Here is a 20523-nt window from a genome sequence, read left to right as displayed (position 1 = left end):
GTAGCGCGCGTTTCACATGTATAAAACATATTTAAAGCCCATATCTAGTAAAACTTTCTTCTAAGAAACTACGGGATTTAGCAAATTATTTGAAAACAAAGTTCATAAAAATTGTCCGTCTTTGCACCTCTTTTAAGCAGAACCATAGCCTTTTTGGATAAAGGACATTTCCTCTAGAACTAAATGCTATATCTTCTGTTTTTTAACCACCGATGCTATCGCTGAATTAACTAAATAAACGAGTATACTAATGTTGGCGTCGCTAAAAGACAGATTGGTCATTTGATATTCATAGGCAAATACTTACGTGCTTTTATTTTATCTTTTAAAGTAACTTCCTTAAGCATATCTTCCTTTTTGTCGAGTTGTGTTTGTATCCCCTATATTTTACCGTAGATGGCATTTTCAAAGACGACCTACTTTCGGTCAGTTTCCAGCCTGAGTTGAAGGAAATGTTTACCTCTTCCGGGGGAGAGTTCATTCTCATAGTGGACCGTTCAAGTAAGCCATGGCATGATACTCTCATGAAGATATTGAAAGATGCAAACTAGAGCCGCGTTTTTGTGATGAACAAAAATAAATTGAACCCCTCTCTCGGGAAACGTGTCATAATGCCTCTGTGTAGAGCGTCGTGTGAGATTGGCCTGTGCACAGGCAAATCAAGGACGATACTTTCTACTTTCATAGCATTTTTTGTTTAAAGGAAGTCTATTCTAAACGAAAAACCAGTCCTGGCGGAAAGTGTCGTCCCTGATTGGCATGTGCGGACTGCACAGGCTAATCCGCACATGCCAGTACCGGCAATATACGGGACATCACTTGACGCACATGCAATAAGCCCCGTTGTCACAGGGCGCGAATCAATTATATAAATTTACGTTTCATACGCGGACGTGTGCCATGTTAATGGTGCTTGTATGGTGTTTTAGTCAATGAAAGTTTAACACAATCGTTTCATGTTTCTTTAATGGATAAGTTAAGAGATAGTTATGTACTGACGTTAATATTAAACCATCCACAGTTTTGGGCTTTGAGTGATACAATAATGTCGTCCTCAATTGACATTTTAAGATTTAGTGCGTGGTTTCAGAGAGTATGACCGGAAACCACTTGCAGTTTGCCAAAGAGGCGCTCTTGGTGTTTCTGAAGAACCTTCCTGCCAACTGTCTCTTCAATATCGTCAGCTTCGGCACCTCGTACGCCAGTCTCTTTCCAGGGTTCGTATGTAATGGCAAAACGTTAAAACAATGTAATTAAACATATGAGACTCGTTCTGGGAAAACCAGATCAGTCCGTGCAGTCCGCACAGGCTAATCAATGACGAACTTTCCGCACTTGCACTACCCCCCGTTTTCCCAGAGCGAGGCTCACATGCATGCACACGCCCAACTCTCTTAATTTTTGTTAAGCCCTCAGTGATAGAGTTGGTATGGATTAAAATTTAACCCATTTATGCCTAGTGTACTCTCCCATCCTTCTAAATTGGATCAATTTGTTTTCAAAATTAGGGATGTCTAGTAGATTTATTTCTATATTTAGAACAATTCTTACAGAAATTCCTTTAAGCAAACAGCGTAGACCCAGATGAGACGCCGCATGATGCGGCGTCTCATCTGGGTTTACGCTGTTTGCAATGTCCTTTTTTCAGGACGCTAGGCATGAATGGGTTAATACCAATTTACCAAGAAACAGAAATGTCGTACATCACACAGACAATACACACAGAAGACATTCTTGCCTATCAATTTATCCGTTATACATTATTATCCCAGTACATCAGCTCTTAACGTAAACGTTTGTTTTTATTCCTGAAGGAATTTGAATGATTTTACTCATAGATACTCGGTTTATGACGTCACATCCTTGAAGAAAGCTCTCGAGCTGCAACGGAGCATGCAGGCCGACATGGAGACAACCGACCTGTACAAGGTCCTGGATCACGTGCTTAATTTGGACGTGCAAAACCCACACCGAAATGTATGTGATAAGCCTCGCACTGGGAAAACGGGGCTTAATGCATGTGCGTAAAGTGTCTTCCCAGATTAGCCTAAGCTGTCAACAAATGGCTAATCAGGGACTACACTTTCAGCATTAAATCGAAATTTCGAGAAGAAAAGACTTGGGTAACTCGCCCTTGAGTCGGACGGGTTAACGGTATAAGTCTATAATACAAAGCTTTGTGATCAAAGCCGGGACTCAGCGTGTGCGGGCTATAACTATAATATCATGGGAGTCCTACTCGGTTACTCCTTTCTCCATAGATTCAACAAGATCAGGGCTAATCTATTTAACTGTTCAGGGGTCAAGTGGTGTGAAACACTGATCACTGTTGTAAGTGATAACATGAGGGGATTTATTGGCCATATCTAATTACAAGATACTGGTGTAGAATGCTGAGAATTCAGAGGGTTAAACATTGCTCACCCACTTAATGAATAATTTGATTGTAGAAAAATACAGGGGCATGCATTTTAATAGGTATCAAAGAGTTTATATTAATTAAGTACTAAAGCACATTTTAATAAAGAGCATCGTGCTTGTATTTAAATGATGGAATGATGCATTTCAAAGAAACATATTTTCCTCCAGCTTTCTTCAGTAAACGCATTTTTGTAAAATGAATTTAATGTTGTAATGTCACTCTCCTCAATTTTAAGTTCCGACAAAAGGACTTAAGATAGAAAATCAGCATTAGCTATATGTTTGTATATCTCTTTTGTAGATGTAATGGGTGTTTCCTCCGACTGTTAAACTAAAATCTAATTTCCTTCGTAACCTGTCGACACACTTCATATGTGTCGCGATATGACAACAGTATTGCACTATGCTCTCCAGTTTAAGTGAAGGTTTTCCTTCAACACTTTTTACACGGTGATCTTTTCCTTTCAACACACTGAACATGTTGCCACTTTTAATTGCTGGTTCATCTCCACACTTATTGCTTTCTAGAAATGCGCTGAACTCATCAAAGATAATATATTCTGAATCATTTTCGTCAAAAACTATTCTAAGGTCCATCAGTGATGGAATATGAAAAGTCATTTTGGTTGTCAATCTGAAAGAGTAAAGAAAACTATCTTTTAAAATCATATCACTTCTATTAGTTTTAATTTCAATCATTTCATATTACATGTTCGGTGCTTGTAACATGTCAAATTTAAAATCTAACAAAGGTGAACATAAAATTATTTTACTAACAAATTTCAAGCTTACCTGTTTTATACATATCCAAAAAAATCAAAATAAATGTTGTATTGGCTATTAATATTTTGCACAACTGCTAATTACACTGGTCGATAACTCTTTGAAACATGTTGCAGCAGTTTCACATTTGGCCAGATATAACACCTGGGTTCATTTGTTATCGCCAAGCAGGCTGTTGTCAGCCTGACAGGGGAGTGTGCTTTATGACCACAGAACTGTTCAACAGTTAACACTAATTAGTTCTGCTGATAAGCCGATGGCTAAACTTTAGCCGTCCTGGGAGTCATTTGGTTGGGGTGAGCTTATTTTCATTGAAAAGTAGTTGAATAACAAAACCAACTGAATTCGCCCATGAGTCGGACACATTCGCCACACATCATGCTGAACAAAACTGATCTTTGAAAATTACATAGATAAAAATGTCCGACTCAAGGGCGAAATCGACTCAAAGGCGAGTTACCCTACCTGTAAACGAAACACACACTAGAATTCAAAGGAGTCTTCCCTGATGCTGCACATGCTAATCTGGGACGGAATTTTACGCACATGCATTGTAACCTGTCTTCCTCTATTTTTTAAATAATGTTTGACATTCCAAAACCGAACGTAGTTTTGTCTTTGCTTTGTGTAAATCATACTGAAAATACACTGTAAAGGCGTTACTTTCTTTCCGTGGAAGCTAACGTACGAATGGATCATACACAATAATAAATTGAGCCTCGCTTTGGAAAACGGGGTTAACCCATTTATGCCCAGTGGACTCTCCCATCCTTCAAAATTGGATCAATTTATTTCCAAAATTAGGGATGTCTAGTATACTTATTTCTATATTTAGAATATTTCTTACAGAAATTCCTTTCAGCAAACAGCGCAGACCCAGATGAGACGCCGCATTATGCGGCGTCTCATCTGGGTCTACGCTGTTTGCAATGTCCTTTTTTCAGGACGCTAGGCATAAATGATTTAAATGCATGTGCGTAGAGTCATCACAGATAAACCTGAGCAGTCCATTGTGCTAATCAGGGATGAAACATTCCGCCTAGACTGAACTTTCGATTAGGAAGGGACTTTCGTTAGACGAAAAAAAAACACAATAAAAGCAGAAAGCGTCGTCCTTGATTATTTGGGACGTTACTGAACGCACATGCATCAAACCCTGTTTTCCCAGCGAGAGGTTGAAATACATGTTTTATCGGTATATTAAGTATTATATTTCAAATCATAACATTGTTTTATCTTCTTATTTATGTAAATCATACTGAAAATACGCTTTAATGACTTCCCATCAATACTGACTGCTTTATGGATCACACAATAGGGTAAATAAGCAGCGTTCTGGAAAAAAAGGGGCATAATGTATGTGCGTAATGTATGGTCCCAGATTAGCCTGTGCCAGATGGGTAAATGATCAGGGACGGTACCTTCCGATTTTATTGAATTTTTCATCGAAAGAAAGTGTCTTCTAAATTAAAATTGAGTCTTGGCGGAAGTGTCGTTCGTCCTTGTTAAACCTGTATTTAACCCGATTTTTCAGTGTTGCTAAAATGGTACGATGTATCTTGTATCTTTTCACACAAAGAAGATATCACAGTAATTTTTATTTATCTTCTTCGTGCATTTAATTTTACACTTTAGATTTTCCTGTTGACCGACGGAGAAGTGGACAACCAATCAGATGTGATTTCTCTTATAAAGAAACAAACAGACCAAAACAGGTATACTGTAAACGTATAGAAATTCGTCGGTATGAAATTTCGTGGTTGAATAAAAATCAACAAATTCGTTGACACGTAATTTCGTTGATTTCATTTTTTTGGGGAATACTGACCGTAATAATAATTAAACTTTTATTAAAACAACCAGAGTAATAACGAAGCATAATCTGCTAATCTGTGTTGACAGCAAGACTTCGGGTTAATGTGTGCTGAAGCATAAAAGTGTTGCCGAATGCCAATAATTGTCGAAAAGGTCGATAATGCGGCGCACATGTGGGTCCCTGCTCGCTAATTGCCATCAATGTTGTTTTGACAATATGTGCAATTCTCAGCGCAATCGGTCTCTTAGTAGTAACAATTAAGTAATAAGGTCCCCAAAATACACGTGTGAAAACCGTTATATCTCTTTTAACGTTAATTGGCACTAATTAACATAGGTGATAAATTTGCAAACTGTTAATTTGACGACGTCACGTAAAAAGTATTATTACCCAGACACTTATCAAGAAAACAACATATTGTATTAACTAGCATATCTCAATCAAACAATGTCTCTTTCAAAATGGTTGAAAACGGAAACAGTTCAGACACGTTCCCCTACTATAGCAGGATTGCCTGACCTTGCAAAGGCTAAGTCTATGACTGAAGCATTATTGACACAGGTCGCTAACGATTCAGTGGAAGAAAACATTTTCAATTCGAAAATATTTTAATTAACCAAGAAATTGTGTAATGTGACCTACTGAAGTGAAGTAATTATTACAAAAAACAAATATCTCGGATAACCGAAAACAAAAGAAAATGTCGGAAACGACATTCGGAAATGACCGATTTCGGCTAAAAGAATGTATAAATAATCGTTGGTACTTGAATTCGTGGTTCAGTGGATCAACGAAATCCACGAAAATTCGTACTACACGAAATTTAATGATTTTACAGTAATTGATTATAGTTATCATATAGTGTGTTACATACAAATACGAAATATTACGCTAGTCAATTGTTTCATGTGTTTGTATCAGTGAAGTGGCTTGTGTGATGCCACAATTGACTTGCGTAATATTCCTTTTATTATATACAACTTTGAATCATTTAAGTTAAAACTTGAGTTTAAGCGTTCAAAATTAACCAAGAATGCTCTTATAATTTTCTGCATTCAAAGTGACGTCATTAATAGTAGTCCGGCTAGTATGGTTTTACGTAATTGGAAATCTAGCGAGTAGCATAATACGGAAATTATTTCTGTGCAGTTGCATTTTACCGATTGATACAAAATGTATTTTTTGGGAATATTAAGCAGGTATATAATAAACATGATTATTGCATGTAGCGCGCAACTAATAATTGAAAAATTAAACACCACAAAACATCGCGGCACATTGTGTAAACTTACATTTCTGTATTCTTATTGTTTAATAACTTGCTTGTTTATTTTAGCCTCGTTCAGAGAAAAATGGTCGTAATGCATGAGCGTTAAGTGTCATCCCAGATTAGCCTGTGCAGTCTGCAAAGGCTGATCTGGGCGAAACTTTTTGCTAAGATTTAAATCTCGTTTAGAAGATACTTCTTTAAGACGAACAATTCCATAAAAGTGGAAAGTGTCGTTTCTAATAAGCCTGTGCGGACTGCACATGCAGATATAAGACGACACGTCACGAAAATGCATTAAGCCCAGTTTTCCCAGAACGAGGCTCATTTACTCCAGAGTGTTCGTCCTTGGCCTTGGATGCGCATCAGCGTCCCTGGTTAAAGCTGTGGCCCGGGCGGGCAATGGTATCGCAGAAGTCGTTCACAGAAAAACACAGATAGAGTCAAAGGTGATAAGATACATGAAATTGTATGAATTATCCACTTCCACCCGGTCTACCATAAAGCCTTTCTTACGGCCCATGTTCTATGGGCGCAGGTTTCGCGCAATTGTTTTTCGATGAAAACACATTCTTTGGATCATGAGTCATGATCATGTGGATTTTTTTAAATTGGAAAATCAGATATTGATCTTAAGAAATTACATGTATATCGTTTTTACTCATTGTCGGCTGTATTCTTTCCAAATAATGATTTTTGAGGTATCGAAAGCGATTTTATGCGTCGGATAAATATTTCGCGCCTACAAATGCGTCTACAGGGGAATGATATCATGCGATTCCCGACTTTCCAAGCATGCAGACTGAAGCGGATTATTTGTATTCGTTTTGTTTTCGGCGCAAAATATTTATTTGCCGGAACGCGTATATTTTTCGATTGATGTAAACCCGGCTTTACAAATGTTTGGGCGGGGGGGGGGGGGGGGGTAAATGTCCGTTTCATTTATTATTGATGTCGGTCTCACCTGAACGTTCAATATATTCATATAAACAAATCGTTTGCTAGTTGACTAGTAGCGAGCATCATTATCTGTCACAGCATGACCTAAAGGGCCTTCATGTCTGCAACATTTCCCAATGAGATCAACATTTCATGTTGTGAATTCTGAAGTATTGAAGTACTAAATGTTTTTTGTATGCAACTGTATTTGCTTCTTTTCTTTATATGTGCACTACATATATACTTCAAGTACAAGTTTTGTAAATAAAGTATATAAAGGATTCTAACTGTAAAATTTTCTGGCCGGTTAAGGTGATGACGCTTCTCCAATGTGCGATTCTGAACACGGTATCGGACATACAGCTAGTATGGGAACTGCCCCCTGACGTCACATCCGTTATCATACCAACGGAACTCCCCAACGTGCTGACCGTGGGACAAAGGCTTCACTTTTTTGCCTTTCTTTCTGGAGTAACCGTAAGTAGAGACCGTCCCAGTATTTAGCCGGTCAGTTATGGCGCATGATTAGACCGTCCCAGTATTTAGCCGGTCAGTTATGGCGCATGGTTAGACCGTCCCAGTATTTAGCCGGTCAGTTATGGCGCATGGTTAGACCGTCCCAGTATTTAGCCGGTCAGTTATGGCGCATGGTTAGACCGTCCCAGTATTTAGCCGGTCAGTTATGGCGCATGGTTAGACCGTCCCAGTATTTAGCCGGTCAGTTATGGCGCATGATTAAACCGTCCCAGTATTTAGCCTGTCAGTTATGGCGCATGGTTAGACCGTCCCAGTATTGAGCCGGTCAGTTATGGCGCATGGTTAGAACGTCCCAGTATTTAGCCGGTCAGTTATGGCGCATGGTTAGACCGTCCCAGTATTTAGCCGGTCAGTTATGGCGCATGATTAGACCGTCCCAGTATTTAGCCGGTCAGTTATGGCGCATGGTTAGACCGTCCCAGTATTTAGCCGGTCAGTTATGGCGCATGATTAGACCGTCCCAGTATTTAGCCGGTCAGTTATGGCGCATGATTAGACCGTCCCAGTATTTAGCCGGTCAGTTATGGCGCATGATTAGACCGTCCCAGTATTTAGCCGGTCAGTTATGGCGCATGATTAGACCGTCCCAGTATTTAGCCGGTCAGTTATGGCGCATGATTAGACCGTCCCAGTATTTAGCCGGTCAGTTATGGCGCATGGTTAGACCGTCCCAGTATTTAGCCGGTCAGTTATGGCGCATGATTAGACCGTCCCAGTATTGAGCCGGTCAGTTATGGCGCATGGTTAGACCGTCCCAGTATTTAGCCGGTCAGTTATGGCGCATGATTAGACCGTCCCAGTATTTAGCCGGTCAGTTATGGCGCATGATTAGACCGTCCCAGTATTTAGCCGGTCAGTTATGGCGCATGGTTAGACCGTCCCAGTATTTAGCCGGTCAGTTATGGCGCATGATTAGACCGTCCCAGTATTGAGCCGGTCAGTTATGGCGCATGGTTAGACCGTCCCAGTATTTAGCCGGTCAGTTATGGCGCATGGTTATTCATGTGTTCAATCATAATATTTTATAATTTAGATGATACATGCCTAATTTAAAAATTAAGGTAAATAATAATAATAATAATAATAAACGTTTATTTTACAGCTAAATCATAAAACAATCGATGAAAGCAAAGTTAAAATATTGTTATTTAATGTACATCGAATATGCATGAAAGAAACAAACATTCTAAAACGTCATATGAGCCGCGCGATGTGACAACGGGGAGTTATACATGTGCGTTAAGTACGTCCCTTATAAGCCTGTGCAGTCTACACAGGCTAATCAGGGAAGATACTTTCCGCTTTTATGTTGTTGTTTTTTTTGTTTAAAGGAAGTCTCTTCTTAGCTAAAATGACTAGCCTGTGACTGCACAGGCCAATCTTGGACGACACCTAACGGACATGCATCAAGTCCGGTTTTAGCATACCGAGGCTCATATTATCGTTGTATTACAATAGTACGTGTATAGTGTTTCAAACGTCAGCATCTTGTATTCATAAGACTTAGACAAGATTACGTAACCTGATTTTATTTCACTTACATATGGTTAGAAACGTTCATGAACTCGGTTTAACTCATATCGTTTTACTTGGTTGTTGCGATTCCGTTTCCACATCGACAGGTCGGTAAAGCTACGGGTTCTCTGAATTTGAAAGCGGTACAAAACAAGCACCCATTAAACTACACCATTCCCTTTGACATGACTGCAAAAGCATCATCTACAAAGTCAAAGTTAGTGCATCGCATGGCAGCCAGAACGCAAATTATATCGCTACAAGAGGAAGAGGCGTGCGCTTCAAAGGAACTTAAAGATAAGTATAACTAGGAAATTAATTTAGATATATTATTTATTGTTGATCAAAAATGTCAAGACAGCGTACCATTATAAATTACGTTTTATCTGCATTATTACTTATATACATGCCTTTTATGTATTACATTGCGCTGAGTTCTACATGCAAAACGACCTAACGTTGAAACAGAAAGAACTTCGGCAGCAAATTGTAGACCTCAGTCGCCATGGCAACATAGGGTCAAACTTCACTTCCTTTTTGGCATTGGAATCGAACAGCCAAACTGTGTGCGGGAGTATTGAACTCAGGACCCTAAAGGAGGCTGTTGATGAAACTCCTGTTGTTATGCGAAGGGTAAATCCATGTCAATTATTGTTATATAAACTACTACTTCTATCGTGTAACTACATATGAAGTAGAAGAAGAAGATGATGATGATGATTATGATGATGATGATGATTATGATGATGATGATGATGATGATGATAATGATGATGGTGGTGGTGGTGGTGGTGGTGGTGGTGGTGATGATGATGATGATGATGATGATGATGATGATGATGATGATGATGATGATGGTGATGATGATGATGATGATGATGATGATGATGATGATGATGATGATGATGATGATGATGATGATGATGATGGTGATGATGATGATTATGATGATGATGATGATGATGATGATGATGATGATGGTGGTGGTGGTGGTGGTGGTGATGATGCTGCTGCTGCTGCTGATGATGATGATGATGATGATGATGATGATGATGATGATGATGATGATGATGATGATGATGATGATGATGATTTTAATAATAATAATAATAATAATACAATAATAATGATAATGATAATAATAATAATAATAATAATAATAATAATAATAATAGTAATAATAATAATAATGTTATGTATTTAAACAGAAATCCGAAACAAAATCAACTGAACGTAAGAGTGTCCTCGACACTGTGGTAAGTACTGAACATTGCATAAACCGAGAAAATTAAAATCCTTAATCGAATATAAATTAGTTTTTTATAAATATACAACAAAATGCAGCTTTCGAAATATTTTGATTTGGCAAACGTAAGCTCCCATTTATCAATAAAAGCTCCAATGTTTTGAGTGGAATGCATACGAAATGACATAAGCGTTCAGGGCAAAAAAAATATTTATAAACATATATTATAACACATTGTCGATTTTAAGTTATTGCTTCACTTAACACATAACCACATTTTTACAGAAACGCGCGGTTGGACTGCAGGACAGGCCAAAGGTTTGTATAACCTGGAATCAGTTGCAATACAATAAATGAAAAGTATTGACTTATAACAATTGCTCTTAGTTGCTATTAACATCTAAGCTGCACTTTGGGAAAACCGGGCTGAAGGCATGTGCGTTAACTGTCTTCCCAGATTAGCATGTGCAGTCCGCATATGCTTATGACGGACGACACTTTCCGCCTGAACTGGATTTTCTTTAAGATAATACTTCATTTAGACAAAAAATCTATGAAAACGAGAAGTGTCGTCCCTGATTAGCATGTGCTGACTGATCATTATAATCTGGGACGACACTTTACTCACATCACGGAGTGTATATTGACAGGAGATGAATCGAGTATTTGACCCTTACTTTAGTAAATTCAATCTTATGCAAAAACTATTCATCCGATTTTATTGGTTTATACGTTATCTTGTTGCTTATTAATTCCTCTTTCAAAAAAATATAACTTTTAGTATATTCCTGTTGTTATTAATGGATTTATAGCGAGTTAAACACAAGAAATACAAATTTTATGTTTTACCACCGCGCGTTTTAACGTGTCGTGGCTATCGATCTTTTACGATTAGCGTACAGCGAAGCGCCGAGGTTATACATTTTGATGTACCCACTCACGTCTTTTGTTAAATTATAGTTTCATTTCTCGGCCGATTTTGACAAATTATATATCATTAGAAAGCTTACGTTACGCAGTAAACAGATATATCAATATATATTAAGTTTTTCTTCTGATTTCGACAGCCCGGCGAGTTATAACTTTAACTTTTGCAAATATCATACCGTTTTGGAGTTTTAGAATCTAGATTTACGGTTGACATGTTCGTACTTAATACCAATTTGTAGCGTTTATATTTGGAGTTCAGTTTTAAAAATTACATCTTGCTTAGGAGAAAAGAATTCTGTATACGATAGAAAAAAATTTTGTTTAAAAACCAAAGTAATTAAGGAATGAAGGCGGGAAAATGTAGCGCGCGTTCCTAACGCACTGAACTGATGCTACGGTCTTGGCGATTATGCTTTTGTTTAGAAATCGGCCATTGAATTTCTTTTGCCATCTTATTATATTTTTTATGGAATATATTGTAGTATTTTGTTCACGAAACATATCAATAAAGCTTATTATAAATGAATCTTAATAAATTAACGATTTCAGCTCTTGTTTATAACACAGAAAGGTTGTAAAATTTATGATGAAACAGCGTATATAGCGGACCCTCTCGATATTATTCGGCTTTGCATGCATACTTGAAATAAAATGGGTGTCAAAAACATTCATCGTTTGCTGTTTATTATCAACAAGGTAATTATGTATAATTATTTGAAATGTTATTTACCTTAAATTATCAATTTATTAAAGATTCTTGAAAATCACGGTCCGTGTTACGCGGGTCATTTCGTATTTTGACATCAGGGCATCATGTCCAACTATTGAAAATCAGATTTTTTCACCGGGACGATGACGGCTTGGATTTAGACAGGCAGACAGATAGTTTATTCAGACTTAAACAACAGTACATCGTCTTCAACTCAAATATATAAATTATTTTTAGACGAATTGTTAGGTGATTACACATATAGCAGTGATGATTCTGAGAATGTTGCCATGTTTCTTATCCGTGTATTCTAGAGTCCATGGTTTGAGCATTTTTATCGCGGTGTTCAAAAAAAGATATCTCAATAATCTTGTTTATTGATAGATCTGTGGTTTTATTGCCCCTGTGTTCAGCACAAACCAATTATCTCGTTATGATCAGATACTGTGCCGACCAATACTAAATAACACTATGGTGTCATACGCCACAGCAGGGACCTATACTTGTATATTGGTCCCTAACCACAGGTGGCAATGTCTGGTCAGATTACACTTTTTATGATACCTCCATGTCTTCTCGTGGTATTAGTGGTCATTTCTTGGAGTAATGTAACGCCCAATACTCAATTTTGCGTTTATGAGATATGTAGCGTATTGAAAACATTTATAGTCATCTGCCCATACAGATTGCCATAAACTAAATACTGTATAGATGTCAGCCAGCTAAATCACAATAATTATAAGTGCTTAATACCTATACATGTACATTTTAAACATTTAAAAAATCTAATACTTAACATTTGACGTATTTAGCGGGTACCGGTAAAAAAACTCCGTCATTTCGTAGTCCTATAAAGAGTGTATGAATAATCTTTCCGAAAAATACAAATAATACAGTGTTTTAATTTAGAATTCTATATATTTATAACTCTGTTAACTTATAAAGATATTTCAATATACATGCATAGACAGTTGACCGTGATTTTCAAGAATCTTTAAATAATTTTAATTAATTTATAATTTATGGTTAATAACCTTTCATATAATTTTACATAATTACCTTTTTGATAATAAACAACAAACGATGAATGTTTTGACACCCATTATATTTGAAGTATGCAAAGCCGAAAAATATCAAGAGGGTCCGCTATACATTTGTATACGCTGTTTCATCATAAAATTAACACCCTTTCTGTGTTATAATCAAGAGCTGAAATCGTAAATTTATTAAGCTTCATTAATACTTAGCTTTATGGATATGTCTCTAGAACAAAATATTTCAATATATTTCATAAAAAATATAATAATCATGGCAAAGGAAATTCAATGGCCGGTATCTAAACAAAAGCATAATCGCCAAGACCGTAGCATCAGTTCAGAGCGTTAGGAACGCGCGCTACATTTTCCCGCCTTCATTCCTTAATTACTTTAGTTTTTAAACAATTTTTTTTTTCTATCGTATACAGAATTCTATTCTCCTAAGCAAGATGTTATTTTTAAAACTGAACTCCAAATATAAACGCTACAAATCGGTATAAAGTACGAACATGTCAACCGTAAATCTAGATTCTAAAACTCCAAAACGGTATGTTATTTGCAAAAGTTAAAGTTATAACTCGCCGGGCTGCCGAAATCAGAAGAAAAACTCAATATATAATGATATATCTGAAAACTACGTTACGTTAGCTTTCTAATGATATATAATTTGTCAAAATCGGCCTAGAAATGAAACTATAATTTAACAAAATACGTGAGTGAGTACATCAAATTTATAACCTCGGCGCTTCGATAAAAGATCGATAGTTACGACACGGTCACGTGACTTAGACACGACAAGATATTTGGCGTAACGGTCCCGTTTCTTATCCGTGTAATCTAGAATCCGTGCTCACATATAGTAAGCCCAGTTTTCCTAGAAATGAGGCAGATTTCAATAAGCATGTACGATTTTCTTGGAGTACTTAACTAATAGCATGAACTTTCCTTTCCCCTAAATATGAGTTATACTGCTTGTATCGACATCAATTATGGATTTCTTTCCTGTGTATTGAATGCATTTTTTCACGTTTTCTATTGCGTGTTCTTTGAAACGTTTGCGACATACTCTTTCCTTATTTTCAGCCTTTTAAATTCTCGAGAATGTCTTATTCCCCATCAGAGGTTAGTGAACAAATCGTGTGAACGCATTCGAGTGAAAATGAGTGTAAATGTTTGTGAATTCCATGGATAATACGTATACTAAGTTACTCATATACACATGTTTATGCTTTTTTATTTATAAAGCGCCATGGGTGCACCTGTATAAAGTTTTAAACATTAGAATGCATCTTGTTTTACAAACACGTTTGACATGTTTGCGATAAGCAGAGTATTCAACTACCTTGAAATGATTTTATATATGGAAAACAACAACAACAAACTTACTCGATATTAAATGGTGGTCCTTATTTATGTATGATTTTAAAAATATAATTCTTTTTTACTTTTAGATGCAACGCGCCATGACTTTTGAAAATGGTAGTCAAGGTGGTGAACGTTTGGTAGGTATTTACTGACTGTTTACCGTATTCACAGTAATATGTATCACAGTAGGGTCACGTTAGCAAATACTGTTTGTTTTCATTCATGAGGCTCAAATCAAACTATTTTTAACCCATTTAAGCCCAGTGGACTCTCCCATCCTTCAAAATTGGATCAATTTATTTCCAAAATTAGGGATGTCTAGTATACTTATTTCTATATTTAGAATATTTCTTACAGAAATTCCTTTCAGCAAACAGCGCAGACCCAGATGAGACGCCGCATTATGCGGCGTCTCGTCTGGGTCTACGCTGTTTGCAATGTCCTTTTTTTCAGGACGCTAGGCATAAATAGGTTAATGTAACCCTTGTTAAACACCGGTATTGAATTTAAATGACCCATGTATTTAATCGGGAAGTAAGTTGTTAAAGTGAATAGTTTGTCATTACAGTTCGTAAACGTAACGTGTATATCAAATGCGAATATATTTCGCAAAGGAAAATGCAGTTTCTTTTAAATATACCGGTACTGTCACAAACAGATCATACTCAGAATGCGAAATAAAGTACCATTTGTAATCAATGCGGACTCTTCTCTTTGTAATGCAGCCCAAAAGACCGATGACTTGCATAGAGCCCTCGATGGCAGCGTTGACCCGCCGACAACAGGAAGCTCTTGACCAAGGTGCGCGTCTTATGTCTTGTTAAATGCATCACTTGATCTCTGTGAATCTGGTGTAACTGAATTTGTACTGATTAGCAATGTCTGTGCACGAGTAGTATTTAATGGTCCATATAATGTGGACTGTGGTTTGACCTTTGAATGAGGAACAAAAGGTAACAGGTTACATAGGTTAATGTAAAGGCGAGAATTTCTGCTTGCTTCATCTCAGACGTCATTGTTTTATACCCGTTATTCCACGTCAATAATCTCTTTCAAAATTACAGCAAAATCAAGCATTATTTTTTATTTTCAACACGTATTGTTGAATCATGTATTGGGTCATAGGTTCACAATATTTATTCGCAGCTGATTAACTCGGTCTGCAAGTTGAATAATTATGTAAAGTAGTTTGTTGAGGCATTAAACATATACATGAACACTTAATCTTACATTCTAAAACTCGTGCAATACGTTGGCAGTTTATAATATTGATTACAACAATATGATAAAACGGAGCTTATTGCATGTGCCTAAAGTGTCGTCCCAGATTAGACTATGCAGACCCCACAGGCTAATCAAGGATTACACTTACCGTCTAAACTGGATTTTCGTGTAGAAGATTTTTTTAAAGAAAAGTTCCACATAATAAGTGTCGTACCTGATTAGCCTGTGCGGACTAGACAGTCTAATCTGTGACGACACATTACGCACATATGCATTAAGCCCAGTTTTCTCAGAACGCGGCGTATATTAATAACAACACTATACATGTTCTTGAATGACTAGATGACGAGCTGTTTCAAGTCGTCTACAGCCAAGAATTGCCCGGCAACTGGTCTCCATCAGCGCAGTTGAACGATCTTATGAACATCAACGATGACAAACTTAAATCTATTGAAACGGTAATGAATGTAGCAAGTTCATAAAAATATTTATTTTGGCAAGAAGAAACAAACATGTATTAAACAAATATTGTTTTTGTTATTGCAAACTTCTTCGAAAAAGAAACCGTTCAATCTTTTCAAAATTTCATTGTCCTTATACCATTTAACTTTGACTTGACCTTCTGATATTATATCTCTAAGGGATATTATTCACCCATTTATGCCTAGCGTCTAGAAAAAAGGCCTTTGCAAACAGAATAGACCCAGATGCGGCGTCTCATCAGGGTCTGTGCTGTTACTTAAAGGAATTTCAGTAAGAAATATTATAAATTTAGAAATAAATATACTAGACATCCCTAATTTTGGAAATAAATTGATCCAATTTTGAAGGATGGGAGAGTCCACTAGGCATAACTGGGTATACTAATAACTAGAAATGGCGCGGCAGAGGCCGACGCGTATCCCCACGCCGCATGTTTGACCCAGGGGCGCCCCAGGGTTGGTAATGGGGCCATGCATAGTTGAGATTGACCATATTGTCATAAGAGAAGTTCAGTATCAATTAGAAGTGAATCTGTATAGAAATGAAGAAATTATAGTAAAGCAATTTTGGGTGGGCGTGGCCTATGTGGGCGGGGCGCCCCAGGGTTGGTAATTGGGCCATACATAGTTGAGATTGACCGTATTGTCATAAGAGAGGTTCAGTATCAATTTGAAGTAAATGCGTGTAGAAATAAAGAAATTATAGTAAACGGCAATTTTGGGTGGGCGTGGCCTATGTGGGCGGGGCGCCCCAGGGTTGATAATGGGGCAATGCATAGTTGAGATTGACTGTATTGTCATAAGAGAGGTTCAGTTTCATTTTGAAGTGAATCCGTGTAGAAATGAAGAAATTATAGTAAAAGGCAATTTTTGGTGGGCGTGGCCTATGTTGGCGGGGCGCCCCAGGGTTGGTAATGGGGCCATGCATAGTTGAGATTGACCGTATTGTCATAAGAGAGGTTCAGTATCAATTTGAAGTGAATCGGTGTAGAAATGAAGAAATTATAGTAAAAGGCAATTTTAGGTGGGAGTGGCCTATGTGAGTGGGGCGCCCCAGGGTTGGTAATGGGGCCATGCATAGCTGAGATTGACCATATTGTCATAAGAGAAGTTCAGTATCAATTTGAAGTGAATCGGTGTAGAAATGAAGAAATAATAGTAAAATGCAATTTTGGGTGGGCGTGGCCTATGTGGGCGGGGCGCCCCAGGGTTGGTTATGGGGCCATGCATAGTTGAGATTGACCGTATTGTCATAAAAGAGGTTCAGTATCAATTTGAAGACAATCGGTGTAGAAATTAAGAAATTACAGTAAAATAACCTAAAAAAATGAGTAAAAATCTCTGACCCCGCCCCACCCCAACCCCCATAACTTTTGACCCAGGGGTCAGATCAAAATCCCAAATAGTGCAGGGTCGCTCATATGCTCATAGCTACCATGTGTGTAAGTTTCAAGGTTCTAGTGCTAATAGTATAGGAGGAGATAGTGGCCAGGACGGACGGACAGACAGACGGACAACCGGACAGACGGCGGAGAAAACCACAATATCCCCACGCTTTTCAAAAAGCGTGGGGATAATGAAACCCCAGATGCATGATCGAAAGAGTACTTTCTGTACAGTCCGCTAGCATTAAACGATATAAAGGAATTAATCAAAGAAAACACTAGTTACACATTATGCATTATTATAACTGCATGCTCGTCATCGTTTTGGAACGACCCCATTTATTGGGGGGGGGGGGCTTAAACCGGTTAAACATCACACTTGGCCCAGTAATAATAAAAAACAAACACGAGTAGTCGTAGCTTTTATGAAAAAGCCAGCCATTTTCTTAACAATATATTAATATAATGTTAGGTACTTTCAGATGAGTATATGAGTATTATGTTTCTAAAGTCGTGTTGTGAAAGTCTGTATCTGCCCCATATCTAGATACCGGGGTTGGTGCTGTTTAACGATCGCGCGGAGGTTGTGTACACGTTGGCCGTGGTAACATGGCTCCGGAAACGCAAGCAGGGCCGGAAGTGTGAGTGGTCGCTCAGCGAAATGAAGGCGAAACTCTGGCTGGGCGAAAAGGGACTTGGGAAACCCTTGGAAGACATTCTCAAAGAAGTTCATGATGTGATAATGAAAACATAATGTGCGGTTCAAGTGAAAATAAACGACCATGACAAGACCATGACATTTCTTCATAGTATCAGTTAACAGAAATCTCTGATGCCTCAGCAAATAAGTGATAAAAATCTTCAATTTGGGTTGAATTAATTAGTGCACATTTTTTGTCTGTAATAATACAAACATGTTTACACTCATACAATAATTTGCTAAATAAAGCACATTTGATATAGATTCATTGTGACCTTAAGGAAGGCATTTTTCTGTGCCGCCATTTTCCTCGGAACTGTGACATGCTTTAAACTATACTGTAGTCTACTTACATATCATATCTATTAATTTTGTACACGTAAGCGCATTCCTTTTATTTTTGAAATCGCATTTAATTACATGACATACCTAGTTGTCCGTATACTAGTATTTAAAGCATATTATTAAACCATTACGGATATTAGCAACTTAAACGTGCTAAATATAACATTTAAGCGTTGTCATTTGCTTACTAGTTGATCTGTCTTAACAACCGCAAGACGTTATTATTGTAATTAAAAATTATGCCGATAACGTCAAATGATTGACGTAAAAAAACCGGAAATAATTTATTTTTATTTTATAAGCATGTTTTGTCAAATAAGTGTTCGTTCTCAAAAGCGTGTGATAGTCTGGCATTCGTTATTATTTTTTCTGTATGTGATTGCACATGTCCAAAGGTTCAATAGCTATAACAAATTCATGACATCGATGTAGTTGTCTAATTAATAATAACGTATATTTTCGTAATAGATTATGTGTTTTAACAAACGTTTCTGTTATCATGTAAGATTCATGTATATTTATTAATTATATATAATTTAAAATCATATATAAGTGTTCTTCGTTAATTGTGATGGATTAAAGATTTCAGTTATATAATTATACAGCGATATATTTACTCTGGTGTTGGGCGTGTAATGCATCTGTCTCTGCACTTATATTGTTGCTTATTAAATAAAAAAACAAAACACTACACTTGTTTTTGTGATCTGTAAAAATCGGCTATACAGCAAGCAACCTTGGAAGTGAAGATCGACCTACAATGTAAAATACAAGGAGAATCAATATTAACATGTGTGAACAAAGACATATTTACACACGTTATATTTCCGTTTCACAAATAACTAGTCAGTGCACGTTTACAGGCGATACCGAGAAAGTTCTGGCCACGATTTCTGACATTTGATATTATACCAAGTTTTTGATGCCACGTGACCCTGTTCCGAACTCATCCGGTTTATCTTTGGAAAAGGTTCTCACCAAGAAGAGAATTAAATTTGGCTTCTAGAGTATTAGCACGCTTTTTATTTAACCCAGTTATGCCTAGCGTCTAGAAGAATCAAAGCACTGACAGTACTGGTGTGACGGTGCTTTTGAGAGGATGGATATAAAAGCATCAAGTTAAGTTTATCTACATCACCACAATCACCACAATTGTGTATGTTGGTACGAAAAAAAAAATTTGGTACACAAATTTGCGAAAAAAATTTGGGCATGAAAACAAATTTGGGTCCGAAAAAATATTTGGGAACACAAAAATTGGGACCGAATTTTTTTTTGGTACGAACAAAAAATTAGGGATGAAAAAAAAATTGGGTACGAAAAAAAAATTGGGTACGAAAAAAAATTGGGTACGAAAAATTTTAGGTACGGAAAAAAAATTGGGGGAACGGGAAAGTAGTACCTGTGGGGAACTTGACCCACACTCGCACATTTTCGGCCCTTTCCGCCAAACATCAGATAAGTTCCTCGAAGGCAATAGTATGAATACACATTTCGGAAGCGGTAATGCGGTCCTACCTACGCGCGTCAAAATGTAAGCGAAATATGTACACAAGTCGGTCAGGAATGATTGAATTAACGAAGAAAATCGTGTATTGATGTAAGTTTTTTGAAGAAATGTGCAGAAAATATATTAAACAAGAGCTGTGTTTGTGAAACACAATGCCCCCTGCTGCGCAGCTTTGAAGCCATATACTTTACCTTTGACCTTGAAGGATGACCTTGACCTTTCACCACTCAAAATGTGCAGCTCCATGACAAACACATGCATGCCGAATATGGAGTTGCTATCTTCAATATTGCAAAATTTGACCTTTGACCT

The 20523-nt window shown here is 37.3% G+C and overlaps 1 protein-coding gene across 2 annotated transcripts in view; it reads left to right on the top strand.

Annotated features, from left to right (window-relative positions):
* Positions 1–19392, top strand: part of LOC127866741 (von Willebrand factor A domain-containing protein 5A-like) — a 24914-nt gene extending 5522 nt beyond the window's left edge. The window contains exons 6-20 of one of the 2 annotated variants that reach the window (XM_052407511.1): positions 397–501; positions 1091–1217; positions 1839–1977; positions 4840–4919; positions 6625–6736; positions 7539–7703; positions 9386–9577; positions 9705–9911; positions 10487–10534; positions 10810–10842; positions 14284–14322; positions 14652–14702; positions 15291–15366; positions 16132–16247; positions 18204–19392. In XM_052407511.1, coding sequence (XP_052263471.1) covers positions 397–501; positions 1091–1217; positions 1839–1977; positions 4840–4919; positions 6625–6736; positions 7539–7703; positions 9386–9577; positions 9705–9911; positions 10487–10534; positions 10810–10842; positions 14284–14322; positions 14652–14702; positions 15291–15366; positions 16132–16247; positions 18204–18410 — 1697 coding nt within the window. In that variant the 3' untranslated portion in view covers positions 18411–19392. The remainder of the gene's footprint in view (positions 1–396; positions 502–1090; positions 1218–1838; positions 1978–4839; positions 4920–6624; positions 6737–7538; positions 7704–9385; positions 9578–9704; positions 9912–10486; positions 10535–10809; positions 10843–14283; positions 14323–14651; positions 14703–15290; positions 15367–16131; positions 16248–18203) is intronic. The other variant, XM_052407512.1, reaches the window with a different exon arrangement.
* Positions 19393–20523: the final 1131 nt, after the last annotated feature.

The sequence above is a fragment of the Dreissena polymorpha genome, chromosome 2 (genome assembly GCF_020536995.1).
Source record: "Dreissena polymorpha isolate Duluth1 chromosome 2, UMN_Dpol_1.0, whole genome shotgun sequence".
Classification (NCBI taxonomy): domain Eukaryota; kingdom Metazoa; phylum Mollusca; class Bivalvia; order Myida; family Dreissenidae; genus Dreissena; species Dreissena polymorpha.
This window is presented reverse-complemented; position numbering and strand designations above follow the sequence as displayed.